A 22414-nucleotide genomic window follows, 5' to 3' on the forward strand; every position below is an offset into this window, starting at 1 on the left:
TGATTAAAAATAGAAAAGCCATTATCTTCGTATTTTTGTCTGGTAGTTCCTTTAATTAGTCCCATGAAAAACTATAAAATTATGTAAATGTAAGTGTCTGAATTCTCCAGATGGTAATAATGTTACAGAATGAGTATATACTTAATACAAATAACAGAAAGTGGAGTCTTAAGTGTTTTCCATGGCATTTGGCACCATTTATAATCTGATACATTTTCCAAATTTTCTCTTACTGCACTACTAAAAAATTTAGCTGTTAGCATTGCAGTGTAGAAATTACTCTAGAAAGTGAGTTTTCTTATTTCTATGCTCTTTAGGTGCTATGTAGTTAGAAAAGTAACACTTTTAAATCTTGGACATCTTCATATACTGTTGAAAAAATGAGGAAACATTCTGTTCTAGAGGAAGAGCATTATTCTGCTTTCTTGGATTTGTGAGATGGTTAATATAAGTGCTCTGAGGGGAAAATGGAAAACTGGGGTGTTTAAGAATGTCTTGGTTTGGTTTTTTATATGATGTTTTTTGTTTTGGATTTGTTTGAGAGGATTTTTTTGGCATCAGTTGGCTTGGTGTGACTTGAATCTGCCAGTATGTAGTTACTGAGAGCTTAGACTGTTTTCCCCATTCTTGGAAGGAACTTCCTGTATTGCTTAATTGCAAAAATGTTTCACAAATTGTTTTGAGATCAGTAGCTTGGATTTCTCTGTGTGCAGTGGGAACACCTCCATCTGGTGCAATTGCTCTGGTTTTGGGAATGTGGTTTTGGTTTTTTTTTGTTTGATTTGCTTTTGGTTTTGTCTTTTCAGTTTAGCACTTCCTAAAATCTGTCTTTTTCAGGTTACTTTCAGTGTTGTTGCATATCTTGCTAGCCTAGTATCTGTGGGTCTAAGAGACGAATGAGAACATGTCTCCCAACTGGGTTGTCCTTTCCCATCCTTCTTTTGCCCCATGCTCTTCAGTACGCTCTTCAAAAAATATTACTATAATAAAGCTTTTAAAGCACTATTGTTGTCACAATCATGAGAGGATTTTTAAAGTCAATCAACAGCACTTTCTGTGTTACACTGCTTTCTTCACCACCTCCTGTGCTAATTGTGAATCAGAGGACAATTCTGATTTGGTGGCAATACTTCCCCCATTTGTGAAATTTTTCTAGTAAGACCTAATCCTTCTGGAAATTAGAAGAAATATTTAGTAGTTGGTTCATTCTTCTGTTGTGGACCAGGACATACTAATCAGACTTTCTCTGTCCTTCCCTCACTCCTCCTCCTGCTCTGACAGTATGGGCTTTTCAGATATGTGCAGTGAGATGGGATATGTAGATTTTTTTTAAGTGTTATCAAGAGGAAAAGGTTATACTTTTTCACAAGCATAATATATCACCTATTACTGTTGGGCTCTTTCCCATGCTGTTCTACTGGTTTTACAAAATACTTTAAGAGCAACAACTCTTTTGCAGAGGTATGTGTCTCTAAGGTCCTACCAAAAAAAACCAACCCAGCAGAAATTGGAGGCATATTTTGGGCAGCATGAGTCATAAAAAGTGTATAATTGAAGTTGAAAGCAAATTTGGGGAGTGTGAGAGAGTATTTTTAACTATCACCTAGCATTTTGTACAGCTGGATGGATCATATGGCAGTTTATGCAGTCACTGTGCACATTACCTTTTAAAAATTGGAAAACCTAGGATGTGGTTACCCTTAAAAATCATTCCTCCCCTTTTCCTCTTCCCCCTTCCTCCACCCCTGTGCTCCTGAAACAGCTACCTGGATCTGCCAGAAGAATGGAGAAATTCAGTACAGATCTTGTTTGCAGGGAAAGCTCAGTGTCCAAACCTCAGTATCCCTTCATGTAAATAGCAAACAAAGACAAGATAGTACTTCTCTTTGATCTTCTACAAATATATCCTTTTGATTCATACCTAAAGAAATAACAGAATATTTCACTCTAGGTACAAGTCTCTTCTCTTTTTCAGGATAGATCTTTTATACTTTTTGTGCAACTAGACAACAAGTTTCTCAGGAACTTGAGTACCTTCCATCATTTGTGATTTTCTTGTGCATGCTCCTTCCTGTCATTTAGAGTTCCTCACACTCCTGTTCTGGTCATTGTGCTGTGTTTTGGCAGCTGTCTTCTGACAATCTCTTTTTGAGGTGTGCTGGACTAAATAAAAGTCTTATCTTATGTGCACATTAGACTTTACGTAGGGTAGACCTCACAAATGCTTCTCCCATATTTTTCACTGTCTGTGTACTTTAAAAGCAGTTGTTTGGATAGAGACTCAGTAAGTTGGAGAGCTAAGCATTGCATTTGCAGTGAGCTCAGTAAATGGTTTAAATCAAAGTAATCTTCTCTAAAATTATGTACACCTTTGTTCTAGAACAATTTTAAAGTTTTATGCTATTGATCCTGGTAGAAGGACCTGAAAATCCAATGGCTAACTAAATGTATGACTGTTCATCTTGTATTGCAGCAGCCACTGCAATGACAGTCTTGGGAATCTACATGAGTTGTCATAGTAGGACCAAATTTCTGTCAGTTGAAATGTTTTTGCTATAATTAAGCATATGTTTAGAAGTAGCCTCAAGGATATGACATCCTGAAAGAAAATGTGCAACTTCTTTCAGGTTATTTTTTCCACCAGATCAGTTCCTCATTGAAGTTCCCTATGTGGCATTGCAAATGGCTGTGTCAGTAGGGAGGTGCATGGGGTAGAGAGAAGCTGGGAGGTAAGGGCTGTTAAACCCAGCTTCTGCAGAGCTGTTGCTGTATGTGTAACAGCATCCACCTCTCAGAGGTGATGTGTTGTACTTATGAGTGGTGGGGTCATAGAATCATAGAATGGTTTGGGTTGGAAGGGACCTCAAAGATCATCTAGTTCCAACCCCCCTGCTATGGGCAGGGACACCCTCCACTAGACCACGTTGCCCAAAGCCCCATCCAACCTGGCCTTAAACACTTCCAGGGGTGGGGCTGCCACAACCTCTCTGGGCAACCTGTTCCAATGTGTCACCACCCTCACAGTAAATAATTTCTTTCTAACATCTAATCTAAATCGACCCTCCTTCAGCTTAAACCCATTACCCCTTGTCCTGTCACTACACTCCCTCATAAACAGTCCCTCACCATCTTTCCTGTAGGCCCCCTTCAGGTACTGGAAGGCTTCTATAAGGTCTCCCTGGAACCTTCTCTTCTCCAGGCTGAACAACCCCAACTCTCTCAGCCTGTCCTCATAGGAGAGGTGCTCCATCCCTCTGATCAGCTTTGTGGCCCTCCTCTGGACTCGCTCCAACAGCTCCATGTCTTTCTTGTACTGGGGTCCCCAGAGCTGGATGCAGTACTCCAGGTGGGGTCTCACCAGAGCAGAGTAGAGGGGCAGAATCCCCTCCCTTGACCTGCTGGTCACACTTCTTTTGATGCAGCCCAGGACACAGTTTGCTTTCTGGGCTGCAGATGCACACTGCTGGCTCATGTTGAGCTTCTCATCAATCAATACCCCAAGTCCTTCTCCTCAGGGCTGCTTTCAATCCATTCTCCACCCAGCCTGTAATTGCGCTTGGGATTGTGCCAACCCACGTGCAGGACCTTGCACTTGGCCTTGTTGAACTTCATGCGGTTCACACGGGCCCACCTCTCCAGCCTGTCAGGGTCCCTCTGGATGGCATCCCTTCCCTCCAGCGTGTCGACCACAACACACAGCTTGGTGTTGTCAGCAAACCTGCTGAGGGTGCACTCGATCCTACTGTCCATGTCGCCGACAAAGATGTTGAACAGTGCCAGTCCCAGTACTGACCCCTGAGGAATGCCACTTGTCACTGATCTCCACTTGGACATTGAGCCGTTGACCACAACTCTTTGAGTGCGACCATCCAGCCAGTTCCTTATCCACGGCACGGTCCATCCATCGAACCCGTGTCTCTCCAATTTAGAAACAAGGATGTCATGCAAGACAGCGTCAAATGCTTTGTCGAGGTGGATGATGTCTGTCACTCTTCCCTTGTCCATCAATGCTGTAACCCCATCATAGAAGACCACCAAATTTGTTAGGCACGATTTGCCCTTAGTGAAGCCGTGTTGGCTGTCACCAACCACCTCCTTGTTTTCCATGTGCCTGAGCATAGTTTCCAGGAGGGTCTGCTCCATAATCTTGCCAGGCACGGAGATGAGACTGACCGGTCTGTAGTTCCCTGGGTCTTCCTTTTTTCCCTTCTTAAAAATGGGGGTTATGTTTCCCCTTTTCCAGCCAGTGGGAAGCCAGGACTTCTCAAATACGATGAAGAGTGGCTTGGCTGCTTCATCCGCCAGTTCCTTCAGGACCCGCGGATGCATCTCATCAGGTCCCATGGACTTGTGCACCTTCAGGTTCCTTAGATGGTCTCAAACCTGATCTTCTCCTACAGTGGGTGGTTCTTCATTCTCCCAGTCCCTGCTTTTGCCTTCTGTGCCAGTCTGTCAAGGGGAATCTGTACAAGAATTTGGCTTCTGGTACCAGAAGCCCCATTTCTGAGAAAGAGAGCTTACTGTTGTTCTGATTCAAAACAAGAGGTCATGTTGAGCAATTAAAAATATTTTCATTCAGGTTATCCTGATCTGCAATGAAATATTGTGGCAAAAAGTCTTTCTGCCCTTTCATATTGAGCTGAAAAATAATTCCAGTTCATATACAGTAGACTGAGCTGCATACCTTGTTAAGTTTTAAATACCATCAGAGAATCCCCCAAAAAAGATGAGATGGGAAGGAACCCCTGGACATCTCTAGCCTACTCCTGGTTAAAACAGGGGCAGCTTCCAAGCTAGATCCAGAGCTTACGTTGGGCTTGTCCAGTTGAAGTTTGAATCCATTTCAGGATGGAGACAACCGAGCATCTCTAGGCCCTGTCCCAGGGCTGCACTGTCCCCATAGCGATGAGTTGCTTCCTTATGGCCAAAGTTTCCATTACTGATACTTGTGCCCAGTGCCTCTTGTCCTTTCGCTGTGCATCTCAGAAAAGTCTAGCTCTGTCTTCTCTATAATGCCTTGTGGGGTAGATGAAGACACCAGTTACTTTCTCCAGGCTACAAAAGCTCTGTTCTTTCAGCCTTTCCTGTTGTTCTGCTTGCTCCATCACTTGAGCAATCTTAGTGGCCTTCTGCTGGCTTCTTTCTAATCTGTCAACATCTTTGTCCTGGGAAGCCCACAACTGGACACCACATGCAGATGTTGCCTTCCAAGTGCCAAATAGAGTGGGTAGCCCCCTCTGGCTTCACTATGGTTGGCCCCCTATACCACAAGTGCATGCTGCTGATGTGTAGTCCCCTCCTTGTCTGCTGGCACCTCCAAATGCTTTTCTGCAGAGTTGCTCTTCCTGCCTCCAGCCAGCTTGTCCTCAGCCTCTTCTTGTGTATGTGGTTGGTCTGTCTTAGCTGCAGGACTTTTCAGTTGGCTATGCTAAACCCCATGGTGTCTTGTTGCCTATTCCTCTAGCTTATTGAGGTTCCTCTCACTAGTAGCCCACTCTTTTTGTTTGTTTGTTTGTGGGTGTGTTTTGGTTTTTTTGTTAGAGAGTGCTGTCATAATAATGTTGTCCAGCTACCTCAGCACCTTGGATGCATTCCACCTGGTCCTATTCTGCATCATACTAACTGATTTGTAACACTATAACTAGTCATTTATTTTTTCTTTGTATTAGGGGAAAACTTAAATGTTTCTTCATTGGCCTCTATTTAATTTAGCCTGGAGTATTCAAGACATAGTGAAAGGTGTTGAATTCTACTGGTTTAGAAGGTGGCAGAGGAGATGAACAGAACTTGGATTTGATATCTCAGGTTCCAATGTACAGTTGTTTTCATTTGTTATGAGCTTAACATTCATTTTAGACTTCTTTAGCAAAGAATTCATTAAAAGGTTTGCAGTTACCACGTAATCTGCACTGTTGTATTTCCAGATGCATTTATGCATTTGGTACTATTTAAATAATTTGGTCATGATTAGTTTTTGTTTTGTTTTCGGCTTGTAAAAGTATATTCTGGGTTTAATAATTTATAATAGTTATTGGTAACAATTTTAGGAATGCAATGTTTCAGCATAGCTTTTCTGTGTTAGTTAATTATTTGTGGCAGAAGAACTAAAATATTGGTAGGAAAAGATTTAATTAAAGAGATTGACATAGATAATAGAGAACTTTGCCCAGAAGCTACTGCCTTTGGTGTAAGTATTTTTTCTCCTCACTACACATGCATGCATATGCTTTTCCTTTGTTACAAGCCGTGAAGACTCCTATTCTACTTAGTTGCAATATGTTTTTAGAATTACGTTAGCTATCAACACTGAATTTCAGAGAGTGTCATCATATTTTGTTCAGCTTTTGGTAATGAAATGCTGTGTGGTACTTACGATCAGAATAAAATAAGTGGAAATGTGGGGGAAAGTGCCTGAGGGTTTGGGATGTATTTTTTTTTCTGTCTTTCTTTTCCTTCCCTGTATGTTTTGGGTATTTTCTGCCTTAGCGAAAGTAATAGAGAAAATGAGATGTTTGATTTTATTGCTAGGAGGCAGTTTAAAAATGCTGCATACAGTTGCCTGTTGCATTGAGGCCTTCCCGTAGCTGGTTAGGGTAGTGATGTTCCATTACGTGAGTATGAAATAGTGCTGTTTGTGCCAAGTGGACATTCATAGGCAAAATGCATAGAGAACTGAAATGCAAGGGAAGAAGGGAACAGTGGTTGTGTAGCAGTAATGTACAGTAAAACCTCAGTCAGTCACCAGTGAAGAATTATATTTAGCATGTTTAAAAAAAAACCAACTACATATAACTTGCTCTTTCTGATGTGTTAAGCTGTCCAAAGAAATTCCAGAATGCACTCTTTAGTGAAATAAAGGCATTAAAAGTATAGCATATGCATTAGGTAATATTAGGGTCTTTTTTAAATTAACATCCTCTTTTATAAAGCAATGTGATAGGAATTGCTTAATCATTTGTGGTGGGTCGACCCTGGCTGGGGGCCAGGTGCCCACCAGAGCCGCTCTATCACTCCCCTCCTTCTCTAGACAGGGAAGAAAAGGTATAACTAAAAAAACTTATGGGTCAAGATAAGGACAGGGAGAGGTCATTCCCTAATTATCATCACGAGCAAAACAGACTGAACTTAGAGAGGGAATTCATCTTATTTATTACTAAGCAAAACAGAGTAGAGGAATGAGAAATAAAACCAAATCTTAAAAACACCTCCCCCCACCCCTCCCATCTTCCCAGGCTCAACTTCACTCCCGGCTTCAAACCTCCACCCCTGTCAGTGGCACAGGGGGATGGGGAATGGGGGTTACGGTCAGTTCATCACGTGGTGTTTCTGCCGCTTCTTCATCCTCAGGGGGAGGACTCCTCTCATCGTTCCCCTGCTCCAGCGTGGGGTCCCTCTCACGGGAGACAGTCCTTCACAAACTTCTCCAACGTGAGTCTCCTCCACGGGGTGCAGACCTTCAGGAGCAAACTGCTCCAGCGTGGGTCCCCCACGGGGTCACAAGTCCTGCCAGCAAACCTGCTCTGGCGTGGGCTCCTCTCTCCACGGATCCACAGGTCCTGCCAGGAGCTTGCTCCAGCGCGGGCTTCCCACGGGGTCACAGCCTCCTTCAGGTGCCTCCACCTGCTCCGGCGTGGGGTCCTCCACGGGCTGCAGGTGGAATCTCTACACCCCTTCATCCTCCCTCCATGGGCTGCAGGGGGACAGCCTGCTTCACCATGGTCTTCACCATGGGCTGCAGGGGAATCTTGCTCCGGGGCCTGGAGCACCTCCTCCCCCTCCTTCTTCACTGACCTTGGTGTCTGCAGATGTTCTTACATCTTCTCACTCCTCTCTCTGGCTGCAAAAGCGCTCTCTAACTGTTTTTTCTCTTTCTTAAATATGTTATCACAGAGGCGCTGATTGGCTTGGCCTTGGCCAGCAGCGGGTCCGTCTTGGAGCCGGCTGGCATTGGCTCTGTCAGACACAGGGGAAGCTTCTAGCAGCTTCTCACAGAAGCCACCCCTGTAGCCCCCCCCCGCTACCAAAACCTTGCCACGCAAACCCAACACATCATTTTATTGAGAAATAGAGATGTGTATGTGCCACCTTGTTTGATATGTTAGTAAGGGGATTTGTATTCTTTGAAATTCAGGGTTACCCAGCACTTTGCGGATTAATTTTGTCACTTCACATGATCTTGTTTCTCACTAGATTGCAGGAACAGCAAATGTAGGAAGTAACTGTGAATTGCAGGTTCACTGTATACATTTGGTTTTGTTTTTTGAAGGACTGAATACCTAAAAATAGATTTCCAGTACAGCTTAGCCCTGTAGAACAAATAAGGAACATAAGACTGTCAAAGTTACAGTAACAATTAATTAATCATGAAATTCTGCAGAAAATAAATACCAGTTTGTGAAATTTAAACTGCAGAAGGTATTGTAGATTTGACCATATCTGGGAAATTTGTTTCATAGCATGGCCTTGCCACCAAATTTGTCTTTGCTTTGAGGAAACCTTTATACTGTTTTTAAGTCATTGATTACTTTGCACATATAATTTACCTGAAAGTGTGATTTGCCTTTCTACATGACTTCTTCATTTAATATTACCCAGGCTGTTGAGAAGAACTGGTAATTATTCCCTATATTACCTTTTTTCCAAAGCGATCATTGCCAGCAAATAGCAGTCTGTCTTGTGCACAGTTGTGTTGGTTCAGGAATGGGTCGTTGGTAACCTGAGGCTGAATGCAGGATAATCTGGGGTTGCATCCTTGATTTAACATCAAGGTTATTGACCTCTTCTCATTCCTACTGGCTGTAGATCTTGAGATTCTCTTGGGAAATATCTGTCTAGTCACTCAGATTTATTCCATGTGAATGTTCTCTGATCTAAAAAGAATTTTAATTAACTAATTGACATTGTATGTATGTTAAATTAAAATATTAATGTAGAATCATAAAGTTGTTGTGTTACTTTGGGGATGCAGGAGCTTTTATTAAGCCAGTTGTTGCATTATTTAGTAATTAATGCTAATCTGTTTTTCCCCGTGGGAATCCATAATTTACAAGATTTTTGTTTTGTTGAAAAATACCTTTGTGTTTGGCTTTAAAAAAAAATTAAAATCTAGCTATACTGGTTGTTCTGATAAAGTATAACAGCTCATTGGAGGCTTTGCAGGATATATGCAGTATTTACTGATGTTTTTGTATCAAATATGTAGCTAGAAGGTTTATAAAATCATAACTTCTGGATATATTTGGAATAGAGAGTACAAGGAAAAAAAATGTGTTGCGCTTTTTGAAAGCTCTCTAGCTCTCAGTATATATCTGTCAATAGTGCAAAAGAAGGAATTTCCCTAGCGACAGATAACTTCATCCCATGTTTGATGTGAAAACAAAGGGCTTAGAAGAACAATGACACGCTAGTTAAGGCAAAAAATATACATATCCAATTAGAATCATAGTCAAATAAATGCTAATAGGCAGCACAATAGTAAACTGAATCAAAACAAAGCTTTTGTCCTCTTGAAGCATTTAAACATAAGTAATTTTGGCAGATGTAATTTTTCATAAATAAAATTCCAGTAAGGCTTAAAAAGTCTGGTGACAGATGAAGGCTTCTTATGTTTTATGGGACTTTGCTTATTTTCTCTCATTAATTTTCCTGTCATTGCTGTACAATATATATAGCCATACATTGCACAGTGTATAAATTAAAATGGACATACATTTTGGCTCTGCCCAGCATAAGATCTTCATTTCCCACTTCTGATTAATGTGATTTTGCAATATGTAGACAAAACGTTTGTCACTTTAATGAAATCTGAGATTTTCACTTTATACTCATCTGGGATTATTTTTCTCAACAGCCTCCCAGTCTTTGTTCTGGCATCTTCTTACATAGACACACACAACCTGTTTTACCTCCTTCTTTGTGAGTCTGGTGACATCTTGTGTTTCCAGTCCTGTTATTTTCTGCTCTAGAGCCTGAATCCTCAAAATACCTGTGCTTACATGTGGAATTTTTTGAGATTGCATCGAAGTAATATAAGTACAGTAAAGAAAGTTAAATCTGTGTTTCTTTGTGGTGGTGAGGACCAACAGAAAGGGATTGTCTGGATAAGGTGACAGATACCGGGAGGAATGAGGAGACCAAAATTGCGGAGGGTCTAGGATGGCCTTTCTTGAGGGAAGGAGACTTGCTGAGCTTGTTTGAAGCAAGGAGCAGGAGAGTCGAGATCGGGGCGTATGAGGAGGATGAAACTGTGAAGGAGCATGAAACTGTGAAGAAGGAAGATCAGGATAGCAGAAGGGATCAAAGATAGCCACGACTAACACCTGACCCCTTGTACCTGCTACCTTGCCCAGGATATGTTCCTGGAGAGGAGCAAGCCTTCCTTCCTGCTGGCATGGCCACTTGTGAGCCATTCTTTCCTGTCACCTAATTTTGTAGCTCCACTGACAGATGTCTAGGGGAAAAGTCGGGTGGCCCTTGTGAATCAGATCCATAGAAGTGGAATGGGGATTGGTGGTTTTGTAGTTTCTTCGTTTAATTCTAGAAAAAAGATGTGTAATAAAGTTGGTATGAAGATTGAAAAGTCAGTCTCTCTATGGCTCAGGAAATGCCAGCATCGGGATTGCCTTTGCAATTTTTATTCAGCTCCTTGGATCTATGCATTCTTTTACATCAAGTAATTATCAATTACATACTTTTTTTTTTACACAATATCTTGCCTATCTTGGGAAAATTTGGAAAGTCACTGAAGCAATCAAATACTACGGACAGCTGTGTTAGAAACACCCATGTGGAAACTACTACAGTAGTTTTGCTTTACAGAACAAAATTGAGGGTGCAGTAAACTTGGAACTCCTCATCAAGCAGAAAACAATATATACAGCTTTGTATTAAAGTGATTGCCCTTCAGTCTGTAACTGAAAGGTGCAATGACTTCTGCTTCATGAGCTTGGAGCACTGGCAAATCTAGTGTGAGACTTTTCCTCTGAGTTTTAAAAATGCCCTTTTGAGACATCAGCCCTGTGAGGAGTTGTCATCTAATCCAAGCTTATTGCTCTTACAGCTTGGATATCTGGGCATCTTTCTGAAGGATGGCATGCTTTTATAGGGCTGCAGCTGAAAGAGGCCTGTTGGACTGAAGATGTTGGGAGACCTTTAAAATGTTTCCTGGAAAGGAGCAATGTATCTCCATTTATCACTAACTTAGGTGATCAATAACTTATTTCTCCTGGTGAATACACTCAGTGTTTTGGGAGCAAATTTATGCTCAGATTTTTCCTGTTGTGATCCACCTGAAGAAAAAAATACCCTGTAATTATAGCAGTATCCTCCTGGCAGATGAAGATTTGATGGTGCTTCAATATGGTCCCTGTATTCCCATTAATGCATTAAATCTGTATGGCATATGGCATCTATTGCATAATAAGTGTTGGAGGCCTATTGCCACTTCTTTTTCTAAGTAGCCGATACTTCATGATTGCTTGAGTGCTTGGCTTTGCTGTTAATATTGTATTTTTTTCTTTTTGATACAAAAGGTGATTTTAAAGTATACATGAGAACACACATAGTTATCCTTAAAATATGTATTGCTATAACCAGAGTTATAAAAACACTTTTACTGTCCTCTCTGCTTATTTCTTTAACATCCCCATGTGCTAAAGGCATTTCAGGCTCCCTGCCAGAACTACTCCCCATCTGAAATGAATACTATAATGTGCCAGTGAGGGGTGGTAGATCACAAAGTCTTTTTTTTTTTTTTTTAAATATTATTATATTTTTGTTGTTGTTTTGTTTCCTTTTCTGCAGCTGACTTTATTTGAGCAAAAGATCTGTGTGTCCAAGGATGGGGCTACGGTCAGAGTTTTAAAAGGAATTAGAGATGCAGAAAACTGTCAGAGAGGGAGATTTTTGGGTGCGATGGGCCTGAGAGTGGTGTTAGGGGCCAGGAAAGCCAGAGGAATAAGCTCGTTTGGTAGCTCAGGTGTGGCAGAGGGGATAACAGCAGCATGACACAGGGTATTTGTTTGCTCACTTGTTCATCTTAAAGATTTGTTCTCTTGTATTTGTAGGATCTACAGCTAGAATATGGTCATGGTCCTCAATGTGGCTACTTCTTGGGTGCAAATAAGTGAGTAAGCAGTGGCATTTTCTTTTTAATTAATTCAAGACCATTTTAATCTAAAAATCACATGTGTTAAACACATTAGCTGAAACCAATGTAGTAAAATGTCAAACTTGTTTATGTCAGTTACAATTCAAAATCACTATTTATTTCTAAAATAGTAGCAATTCCAATGATACAGAATTATAGCACTTTTCAGTATTTGGGGCTATGTTGACCATATTGTCTCTATGGTGCTGTAAGCTTCCTTTTTAAGAGCTGTTATCTTGGTCTGCTTGTTGAGAAAATGTTCTGCATGATAGGTCCCACAGAGCACAATTTTACCCCATCTAGGAACTACCAGTGCTTTGACATTGCTTTATGCCTTTTTTCATGTTGTAGGGCACTAGGAATATTCAATTATAGATGCTTTAAAAAAATAAAACTTACCTGTCTCAGCAAATTCCTTTAACTTCATGTTCATACATTGAATAATTTTGTTGTATTAATCAGATAAAATAGTTTTCCATGTAATTTTTCCTTTCCACCCAATTTCTTAATTCACATTTATGCATGTCAGAATTATGATACTAGCTTTGCTAAATAAAATCATATTAAAAATGCAGAAAATCTAAGCATAGAACATGACGTTTTTACCCAATCTTTTAGATGGGGAAAGTAGGAATACTGATATCTTCCAAAATCCTGTTTTTTTCATCCCTGTGTTTTTCCTGCTATTCCTCCCTGTCTGTGTTTTCAGACAAAGACACAAAAATGAAGAATTTCAGAATGTTACAAAAATTAACTAGGGAAGAATGAATTTATTTCAGTAGTAGTTTAATCCTCTTGTTAGTGTGATTTTTTTTTTTTTTTTTTAAATTATGATTTTCTTGGATAGTGTGGATTTGGTTTAAATTGGATGAAGCTAAGAGAGTTCTTGTTTTTCAGTACAAGGAACAAGGACCACAGCACTTAATAGTGATAGATTAATAAATGCATATGAAAGTGTTGTGTAAAAAAAAAAAAAAAAAAAAGCAGCTATGTTAATTGTTCATTTGTATGTGGATGTTTGATGAATGTTCTGAAATCCAGCTGAAATAACGTGCTTTGGATTATTTACTGATAATAAATAGTAGCGTTTGTCCTGGCTTTTGATAATTAAATTTGTGTGCCACAATTAAACTGTATTCTTATTCTTATTTAATGCTGAAGGAGTCTCTTAAAATCAGTTGAAGAAGAACTGCATCAGCGGTAATTCTATTCTTTTTTTTTTTTCCTTCTTGTGTGTTTCAAAGTCTTCTGTGTGTTGATTTCTTGTGTCTGTCACAACTAGTTCTTGCTTGTCCCTGTACTTGCCGAGACAATATGGGAGAGGCTTAGTTGTCTGGATTGCAGCTGTGCTTTAAAGAATAATAATAATAATGATAAAAAAGCTGGAAGGCAGTAAAATTCTGTAAAAGAGCCCTTGAGTTCAGAATTTTTCATAGTAGCCAAGGTAATTTTATAGAACTCAGCCATAGTACCTTGTTCATTTTCTTAGGGGACATGTGGCACATTTAGAAGATGATGATGATGCAGATGATGACCCTAAACAGTAAGTCCTTTCTTCTCGTAAAAATAAATAAATATATAAAAAGCTGATTCTTGAATAGATGAATATTTAAAAAAAAAGTTGAATCCTGTTTTATCCCTAATAACTCAGGATTCTTTTTCTTCTATAGCATTTTTAAAGATAAGGATTTAATGTTGTTCCTAGATTACATCACCAGAAGTTTTCTTATTCTGCTGATAAACTTGTGATAAATTGGGGGGGAGAGGAATTTTGTTCCTTGCTTGATACAGTTGTCCTTTTATCTTCTATTAAATATGGGTGTAGTTACATTGAGCTAGTCTGACCCCAGTCCTGTTGTCTTCTGTAAAACTGATGACTGTATATTAAAATAAAACTCATTAAAAATTACATAAAATATATACATAACTCTTCTGTAGATGATTAAGTTTGTTCTTGCCACATTCTCAGAAGGATGCTTGTGTGGGTGCTTGATTTTAAAGTAGAGCTGGCTCCTTTACCACAGAGGGAGCAAGGTTATGTGATTGCAAAGGCAGTATCAATAGGCATGTGCTAAATTAATAATGTTCACATTAAATTCCACTGGTATAAGTAGTCTTGGGCTCTTTTCGATTGACAGATGAGAGCTGTAATGATTTAAAATGCACAGCCAGTATGTGGAAATTCACATTCCTAAATAAATCTGATGTAAAGACCAGAAAGAAAGATGCCATTGAGACAGAATTCTTGTTTACTTGCTGTTAATGGATAATTTTGAAAGCTGTTGCTTCATACCAGAAACTTGCAAAACATGCGTTATCTATTGCTGGCATCTATCTCTTAGAGAACCAAATCTCTCTCTCTTTTTTTTCTTGAATTATTTTACTGCTTTTCTTTTATAACAGAGGCAGAGGTTTTTATCACTGTACTGAGCATGAGGGACAGCCCCCTTCAAGAAGGGTAAAGATACTGATAGTGTCAGATGTCACATAGGTGATGAGTACATTAAACTTGCATTGTTTAATGATCAGCTTCTGAAAACAAGAGTGTTTGCTGTTTGATGCAAGTGATATTACAGAAGGAAAATAATTTTTAGTCAGTTTTTAGCAGGCTTTACCCTCCTGCTAATTCCTTAAGAAATTGTTCATATTTCATTATTAAGTGGTTGTTTAAAGGCATGATTGATTATACAGTTCATCAATAATATGGAGCACCCATGTCTCGTCTTTGAGAGGAAGAAGTTGATAATGATACTCATTTATTTGCTCCCCTGCATTTGGACTAAGCTGAGAACCTGCTTTGCTTGTAGCTGGATAGATCTTGGTAATAACTTAGGCTTCCTGTGCTGTAGGATGTAATGGTCCCCTATAACTCCATACTGCCAGCTCCACTCTGATGGCCTTAAGTGAAGATGCTCTGGATGTCTGTGCTGCTGCAAGCCAACTCAGCTGGGTTCCTAATCTCTGGATGTTTTTTGTGTACAGCTCTATGTCTGTCCATTTTTTGCTTAATGTTTTGGGTTTTTCCCCCCTACTTCTTGCTCTGCTTGCAGCTATTTTTTGCAGTTCTATAATAACTTCAGTAATGTTCCAGGGCTTGGAACCTCTTGATCCCTGCTGTCTTAAAGTGCTTACACTGATTACTTTGCCCAGTACTTTGAGATCTTTGTTCCTTGCACAAGCTCTACTGGAACTTTGAAACACCATTGGTTTTAGCTGCTTCTGTCACTGTCATGTGTCTGTGGATTTTCTTTCTCGGGGTAAGCAAGAAAGGACCTGATAGCTTCCAGAGAGGTTCCAGTTCATCTGACCCTAAGGACAGTCACCAATGGTCTTCCAAAAAAGTTCTGGTGATTTTTTTGCTTCTTCTCATATTATCCTAGATACTCTTGCCCTCCAGAGAGGGCCTGACAATTTCCTGTAAGCAAGCACAGGGGTAAGCCTTGAATGCCTCAACCTTGGATCAGACAGATTCTGCATCTGTGCCTTTCCTCTTGGTAGGAAGAGAGCCCAAAGCTCTGCTGCAATGTATCAGTTCATCAGCTCGGTCTCAGATATCTTTCTCTGGAGCCCACTGAAGATTCAAGGCTTTTGTTTAATTTATGTTTTTGTGAGATGGAGCTGCAGTTGAAGAGCATATGTGACATCGATCACTTCTCCCTTCAGATCCAGAACAAAAACAATGAATCAGCTGTACGCCTTCCAGTCCAAACTAATGCCACTGCATGACTCTGAAGCTGGGTGATTCATAGCATCAGAGAATCCACACACTTCAGGGAACAATATAAAATTCTCTCCATTTAATAATTTTGATTGTTTTGATACTTCTTCATCTGTCATGTGCAGCAAAGCTGATGAAGCTTGAACTTCCTGGTTATGGAAGCCGGGAAAGCAGAAATTCTTGAGGTACTGCCCTGCACGATCAGCAGTAACAAACTGCACACAAACCTTGCAGTTGAAACCGTGGCACACAGTCCTTTGTACAAACATCTGTCACATTTATGCCAGGTCGGCTTTTTTGATTTTTTTATGTTTGGCTGCTCAATAACACTGTGATGGCTGTCTGAGGTGCAGGGAAGAATATGAAAGAAAATACAAATGGAGCCTGGACACACGTGACAGAGGACTTAAACTTGGCCCCATGTTATGAAGAGAAGATAATTTCCACCACCACAGCAGGTGAAGTGCATGGCACAGGGTAACCCATTCTCAGAAGTCCGCTTCCAGCTTCTCTGAAATAAAAGCAATTGATAAGATGCCAGGACAGAAACTCCTGAAAAGAACAAAGCAAAGCACACAAGTTGTTGATCTGTAAACAAGTAAACAGATATCTTACTACTTGGATATTTTCCCAAAACTTTGGAACATAATTTAAGGAAAATATTGTGCAAGAATGTCAAGTTTTCACAGCTGTATTCCTTATTTAATGGAAATAATTTTCCATTCCAAAAGATTAGGAAACAGGACATTGTAAGAGTTTTTTAAAAACATTAAAAATTCAGGAATTAGGATTTTTTTAAAAAAGCAGCATATTCTTTAAAACACAGAACCAGCAGAGGAAGAATGCTCCTGATGTTTCAGCTTTCTTTTTGTTGTTGATATCTTGTACTGTTGAGCCAAGCTGTTGAATTATTCTTGTGTTAAAAAGTTGTCTTTCCCAAGATTTTAGTTAAAAAAGAAGGGGGAGGGGACAAAAACAAACACCCCCACCCCTTGAGAACAACCCAGACAGAGACAGTAGGCTAGCTGTCCATTGCAGATGGATTTTGCTTTCTGAAGTAGTCAGTGGTAAATTTTTCAAGGAATGGTATTCATCAGTTTTCTTGTAACTCCCCTTTGCCTTATGTACCTACAGGTTGTCCTTTAGAAAAGCTCACTGATACACTAAATCGTTCTCCTCAACAGAGTAAATATCAAGCCTGCTGTGCATCTTCCTACTTTTTTCTGCTAAGTATGTACATCTTCAACAAATCAGTTCATGTCACTTTGTGCTCTCTAGGGAGGATCTTGAGTTTTCGGATAGTATCTGTGGTATGCACAGCAATAACAAAATGTTTGAAAGTATTCATGATGCAGTTATTTGGATATAATCATGCTGTTGACAAGTCAATGGTGTTTATTTGTATGGCATTTATAAAATCATGTATAATTTTGAACACTGCAAAACAAGGTTCAAAGCGCTACAGTGGATAACAGTCTGTTTTGTTTCTTTTCTTTATAGTGCTACTATGAAACCTAAAGTGCCACCTCCTTTACCACCAAAGGTAAGTGAGGGAGATTTTGCTACACAAGAATAAAAGGGCACTTTAAATAAATAAATGAATGCAGCAGTGTCTAAATGACTATACTGATGGTTCTCTCACTTGAGCCACCACTTGAAGATTTGAATCAGGTTTTAAGTCAAGGGTATATATAAGGGATTGACCACCTCTATGTTCATAGCCTTTAACTGCAAATCTGCAAAAAGTCTTGCACTGTAGCATATTCGTCAGTGTGAAAGTGCTGTTTCTAACTAATTGCACTTCTGAAGAAATAAATTGAGTAGCTAAAAGATTTAGTGCCACAAGTCTTTTTTAATAAAGAGCTGCCAAATAAAGCATCTACTTGCTGACTTTTGGTGCCTGAATGCTGATCTTCAGAGGCACGCCTGGATCAGACTAGGTTTTGCATGCTCCAACTTGAAGATTAAGTGAATCTTTTCCCACTGAAGTTGTCTTAATATGAGCAAAAATAAAAAGAAAAAACCTTTTTTGTGTGTGTGTGTGTGTCTGGCTGTCAGTTCCCCAGGCAAAAACTGCAGGTTTGATTACTTACCCTACTGCACTAATTATCTTTGTGTAACTGAGAAGGATTTTTACAAGCAACATTAGTGCAGCCAGTGTCTAAACAACATTGCCCTTTGTGGTCACATCCCCTATTTGGGATTCTTTACACAAAGTTCTGGCTGTATCATTGAATGTTTCCTAGTTTCTGCTAGGGAATGTTTCCTAGTTTCTGTCTGGTTTGGTTGTCTGTAGTCATAAACAGTGACATTTCCACACGCCAAGTAGTTGTTTAATGCATGACTTGAATATAATGATTTTGAATTTGTACTTTGATAACAAGGTTTTCCTTGCTACTATGTGTTTCCTTCTAGTTTGTTTGGGGTTTTTTTTAAATAAATTTGCATGGCAGAACATGTTGCTTTATCAATTTACTTGTGAAAATACCAGAATTCAAATATTGCATGTGTTTCAGTTTTTTTCTCATTGAGAAATAGCATGGATGCTTTGAATCTTTTTGCAGTATGTTTTTATTATTACTATGTCTTTTTCAGCCGAAATCCATCTTTATCCCCCAAGAAACTCATTCTTCTGAAAATGATAATCAAGGGACAATCAAGAGATGCCCAACATCAGAGAGTCCAGCAAAATCTGCATCTCAAGTTCCACCCAGACCGCCACCTCCTCGATTACCGCCACAGAAATCTAATGCTTTAGGTAATGAGTGATACAAAGAAGTATACAAATATTTCTTAAATAGTCTAATTTGATTAAGATGTAGACATCCTCACCTATGCACACATTAAAACATACTGTGGTAATTTTTCTGTGGTGGGCACATCACAGAAAGTGCATGAAAGCCAAAATGCACAAAAGAAAGCATGCTTACACTCTTAAGAGGGTCAAATGTACCTTCTAGTAAAGTTACTGACGTGATTCCTGCTGATGCCATTGGTGACACAATTGCTTTTCTAAGCAACAGGCTTATGTAGCGTATCAGGATAGTCGTAAGGAATAAAAAAGTTTTCCTGTATGTAGGTTTTGGATGCTGGCCCTGTATGTCAACTGTTGTCATTTGACATGTCAAGAATAGTTTTGCTTTCAAAGTTTGCTTTTATATGTAATGAACTGAACTGGGTAGTATAGCAAGTAATTGTGTTTGTTTACTGTTTGCTCAGCCTGTTCCTTTTATGCTTTTGTTAAAGTCTGATATTTTGAGAGTTGTCCTGGACTGGCTTGTTTGAGCAAGCTTAATGTCTGACTCTTAATTGATTAAATCTTGCTAGCTCTTCTTTGCTACATATTTGATACTGCAGTTGACGTGTTACAGATTTGACTGTAACACTTAAGCACCCAGTACTAAGAAATGCCTCAAGACTCTTTATAAAGAATCGACAATTGAAGCATTAGCAATGGCCAAGTTTTTCTTTAAGTGTGTTAAATATATTTTTCCTTATAACCATGACTGCATCCCTTTCTATGCTCACAATAGATTTGTTATATTAATTACTAAAATTACCATGGACTGAGATTTAACGTGGATCTGTAGATGGTTATATGTGCACATGTACAAACATGTATGCTTTAGAAGTAAATTAGGGTATTGGAAGATGTTCTGACATAAGTGGAAATTTTGGCCCTTCAAAATTGTTTTTAGGCTAGACCACTCTGAGTTGAAGGTAGAACAACACATTTTTAAATATGAATCTTTCTAGGTAATGGAGTCACTTCTGCACAATTAAACGGTGAAAGAGAGGGATCACCACATCAACAGAATGAAGCTAGAGACACTAATTTTTCAAGGAAAGAAAAGAAGGAAATATTGGTAGGTATTTAAGCTTCTGGGTGTTATTTTAAAGTTGTCTGAGCTGTTTCATGTGCACTATGAAAAGAAGTGGGCATATTCTTTAGTATAGAAATGATGCTGGATGGTATCTTGTTTATTTCAAATCAAAGCACAGTTTTGCTAAACCATCTAGTTGTGATACAGTCTTAAGCTGAAGTTTGAGTTGGTATTTAATTTTCATTAGAAACTAACGTAATCATGCATATATGAGATTTACTTGCTTGTTTTCACATACTTGAGAGACATGTAATGAGAGCAAGATCCTGCGAGAGAGATGTAATGTCTTGTACTGAGTAATGACTATTTAAGCAAATGAGGAAATTAAGGAACGTGCTGCCACCTGCTGGCTTGCTGGAGGATTTGGCTGGCCCCGTGAAAGGAGCTGAGTCAGGGCTGTTCCCAAATGAGTCTTTCCCCTGTCCCAGATGTAGGCATACAGGCTTTTGGTGTTCAAGGGGGGAAAAAAAGATGGAGAAACGTAAATTGGGGGTCCAGATATGTAAGCTGTTTGCCTGCTGGCCTCTGCAGCTCCAGGTGTCAGGGTTTTTCAGCTTGGGTTTAATGTCAGACTTGAGCTTCATGTACTCATGTGAAGTTGCAGACATGGAGAGAATGCAGTTTTACACCACGTGTAATCTGATCCAGCTGTGAGCTGAGGAAAAGGAATATTCCTGCATCCCTTTCTCCTCTTCCAAGTGAGTTTTTTCCATCAAAGCAGCAAATGGTTTCCAGAGTGGTCACTCTATAATTGTGATGCAAAAGTGGGACAGTGAGATGGGAGAGAGTCTGTAGTTAGATTAAAAGTAACATGAAACAGCACTCTTTGGGGGCTTCTTCTAAGGATGAGGTTGGAAATGTTGCTCTTTTAAAAGAAGTGAAGAGGAAATAGAGCAGAAACATTGCGTACGTTTTTGTTTTGTTTTAAGGAAGTGCCAGTAATACTGGCAGTACTTTGGAAAGTATGATTTCCTGAACTGCTTTGAACTTGGCATTTGAAATTGTGTGTTTGAAGTTTCCTGTGTTACCTGTAAAATACCTTTCTGTAGAAGCATGTTTTTACTAGGAGAAATTGACACTGATACAGGAAAGTGGGTCTAGTACTGATTGATAGAGTTTAATGCTGCTTGTAACATTGAACAATTGCTGCAATATTGCTTAAACTTTGTATTGCTGGATGTGGCATTCTTTCAGGTATCATCGTAATGTGAAAACATTGTGCAATAGACTATGCAGACATTCCATGAGGAGGCATTAGGGAATCATAGTAGAGGTTTTAATGAAAGAAAAATGGTACTGGTAGTTTGTAGTGTGTGGTCATAGAGACATGTGGTTAGCAAACTCATATAGAATTATGGAAATGTCGGTTAGAAGGGAGGTCTCTAGCCTAACTTGAAGCTTAAAAACGGGACAGTAGCCAAAGCTCAGCCATGGCTTTCAGGTCTAGTACATGTGGCATTGGACACAGCGGAAGGTCCCAGTTGGTGCCTAGTGCCTTCCATTTAGCCTAGTGTGGAAATGTACAACACAACTCCTATTGTCTTTAAAAATCTGCAGGGAGGGTTTTGTATCTATTTCTTATGTAGATATAAGTATCGACTTTTTATCTTCTCCTAATATAATTATGCTCAATTATTTATCAAGTGCTTTTAACAGCATTTGAAAAAAAATTTTTAGACTTGTATTTTGGTTATGTTATAGTGTGGGGAGACAATATGCATATTCATGCATATGTGCACCTGCGAGTGTAAACCTACTTTTTAACTTTTATTTTCTAGAAACCAATTAGTAATGGCCTTCCTCCCACGCCTAAAGTACATGTGAGTATTACTGAGTCATACAAGTGCATGTTGGAAGCAGGATGTGTTTTCTTACTAAAGCTGAGAGTACGTTTTTTTGAATGTTTCTAGTATTTTCTAAAAAAGTTATAAAAGCCAGTATCCCTTAGAAACGTTAAGCTACAGGTAAGATATTTCAGAAATCACCCTTGATTTTGTGCTCTTGAAGTAGATTTTGGAAGGTTTTGTGTTTCCTTGTTCCATTAAAAAGTGAGTGAGAGTTCTGTGACTAATGTCACAGGAGTACTTCCAGTGTACTGAAGGTACTTACTGATCTGAGTTGCTGATGCCTCTCAGGAATTGCAAATAGCTCAAAGTTTATACTATGCAGCTCTAGGTTTCAAAACTTCTGAAGATGGAATTTATAGATGCCTTAGGGCTGGAAATAACTATGTGCACCTTCATAGCATAAAGCAAACTAGAATTTCATTGTAGTATCTGCACGGACTTGTCACTGTGCTTTTAGCCAGCACTGTGATCAGAAACAGCCAGTCTTTCCTCCTTCTTGACTATTTGTTTCTGCCCTCACCACTCTCCTCCTTGTGCACTGGAGCATGCATCCATGTAAGTTGTGCTGTGCACCAGGTGGGGGATTAATCTGATTTTAAACTAACCTTTTTGCTACGTTACTCCTAAGCTAGATCAGTTTCTCGTATTTGGATAAGAAAATGAAATTGCTACAAGGATGTGTAAGTGCAAATGATACTATTTTTTGCTTCCTACCGATTTTAGAGAAGCAGGACAGGTTAAGGTAGAAGGCACGCTTCTGTTCCTTAGAACTGTAATCTCTTGCATAAATGCACAGGATTATTCCAGAGCTGTGAAT

At 39.4% G+C, this 22414-nt stretch overlaps 1 protein-coding gene across 6 annotated transcripts in view; it reads left to right on the forward strand.

Moving 5' to 3' along the window:
- MAP4K3 (mitogen-activated protein kinase kinase kinase kinase 3) overlaps window positions 1-22414 on the forward strand; it is a 90495-nt gene that overhangs the window by 43234 nt on the left and 24847 nt on the right. For 4 of the 6 annotated variants that reach the window (XR_012834764.1, XM_075749569.1, XM_075749570.1 and 1 more), the window contains 7 exons: window positions 12066-12124; window positions 13310-13348; window positions 13638-13691; window positions 17367-17409; window positions 18462-18624; window positions 19623-19732; window positions 21529-21570. Coding sequence is in view for 5 of the 6 variants with exons in the window: in XM_075749569.1 (XP_075605684.1) it covers window positions 12066-12124; window positions 13310-13348; window positions 13638-13691; window positions 17367-17409; window positions 18462-18624; window positions 19623-19732; window positions 21529-21570 (510 nt within the window). In the remaining variant the exon portion in view is untranslated. The remainder of the gene's footprint in view (window positions 1-12065; window positions 12125-13309; window positions 13349-13637; window positions 13692-17366; window positions 17410-18461; window positions 18625-19622; window positions 19733-21528; window positions 21571-22414) is intronic. The other 2 variants (XM_075749571.1, XM_075749573.1) reach the window with 1 other exon arrangement.

The sequence above is a fragment of the Balearica regulorum genome, chromosome 3 (assembly GCF_011004875.1).
Source record: "Balearica regulorum gibbericeps isolate bBalReg1 chromosome 3, bBalReg1.pri, whole genome shotgun sequence".
Lineage (NCBI taxonomy): Eukaryota > Metazoa > Chordata > Aves > Gruiformes > Gruidae > Balearica > Balearica regulorum.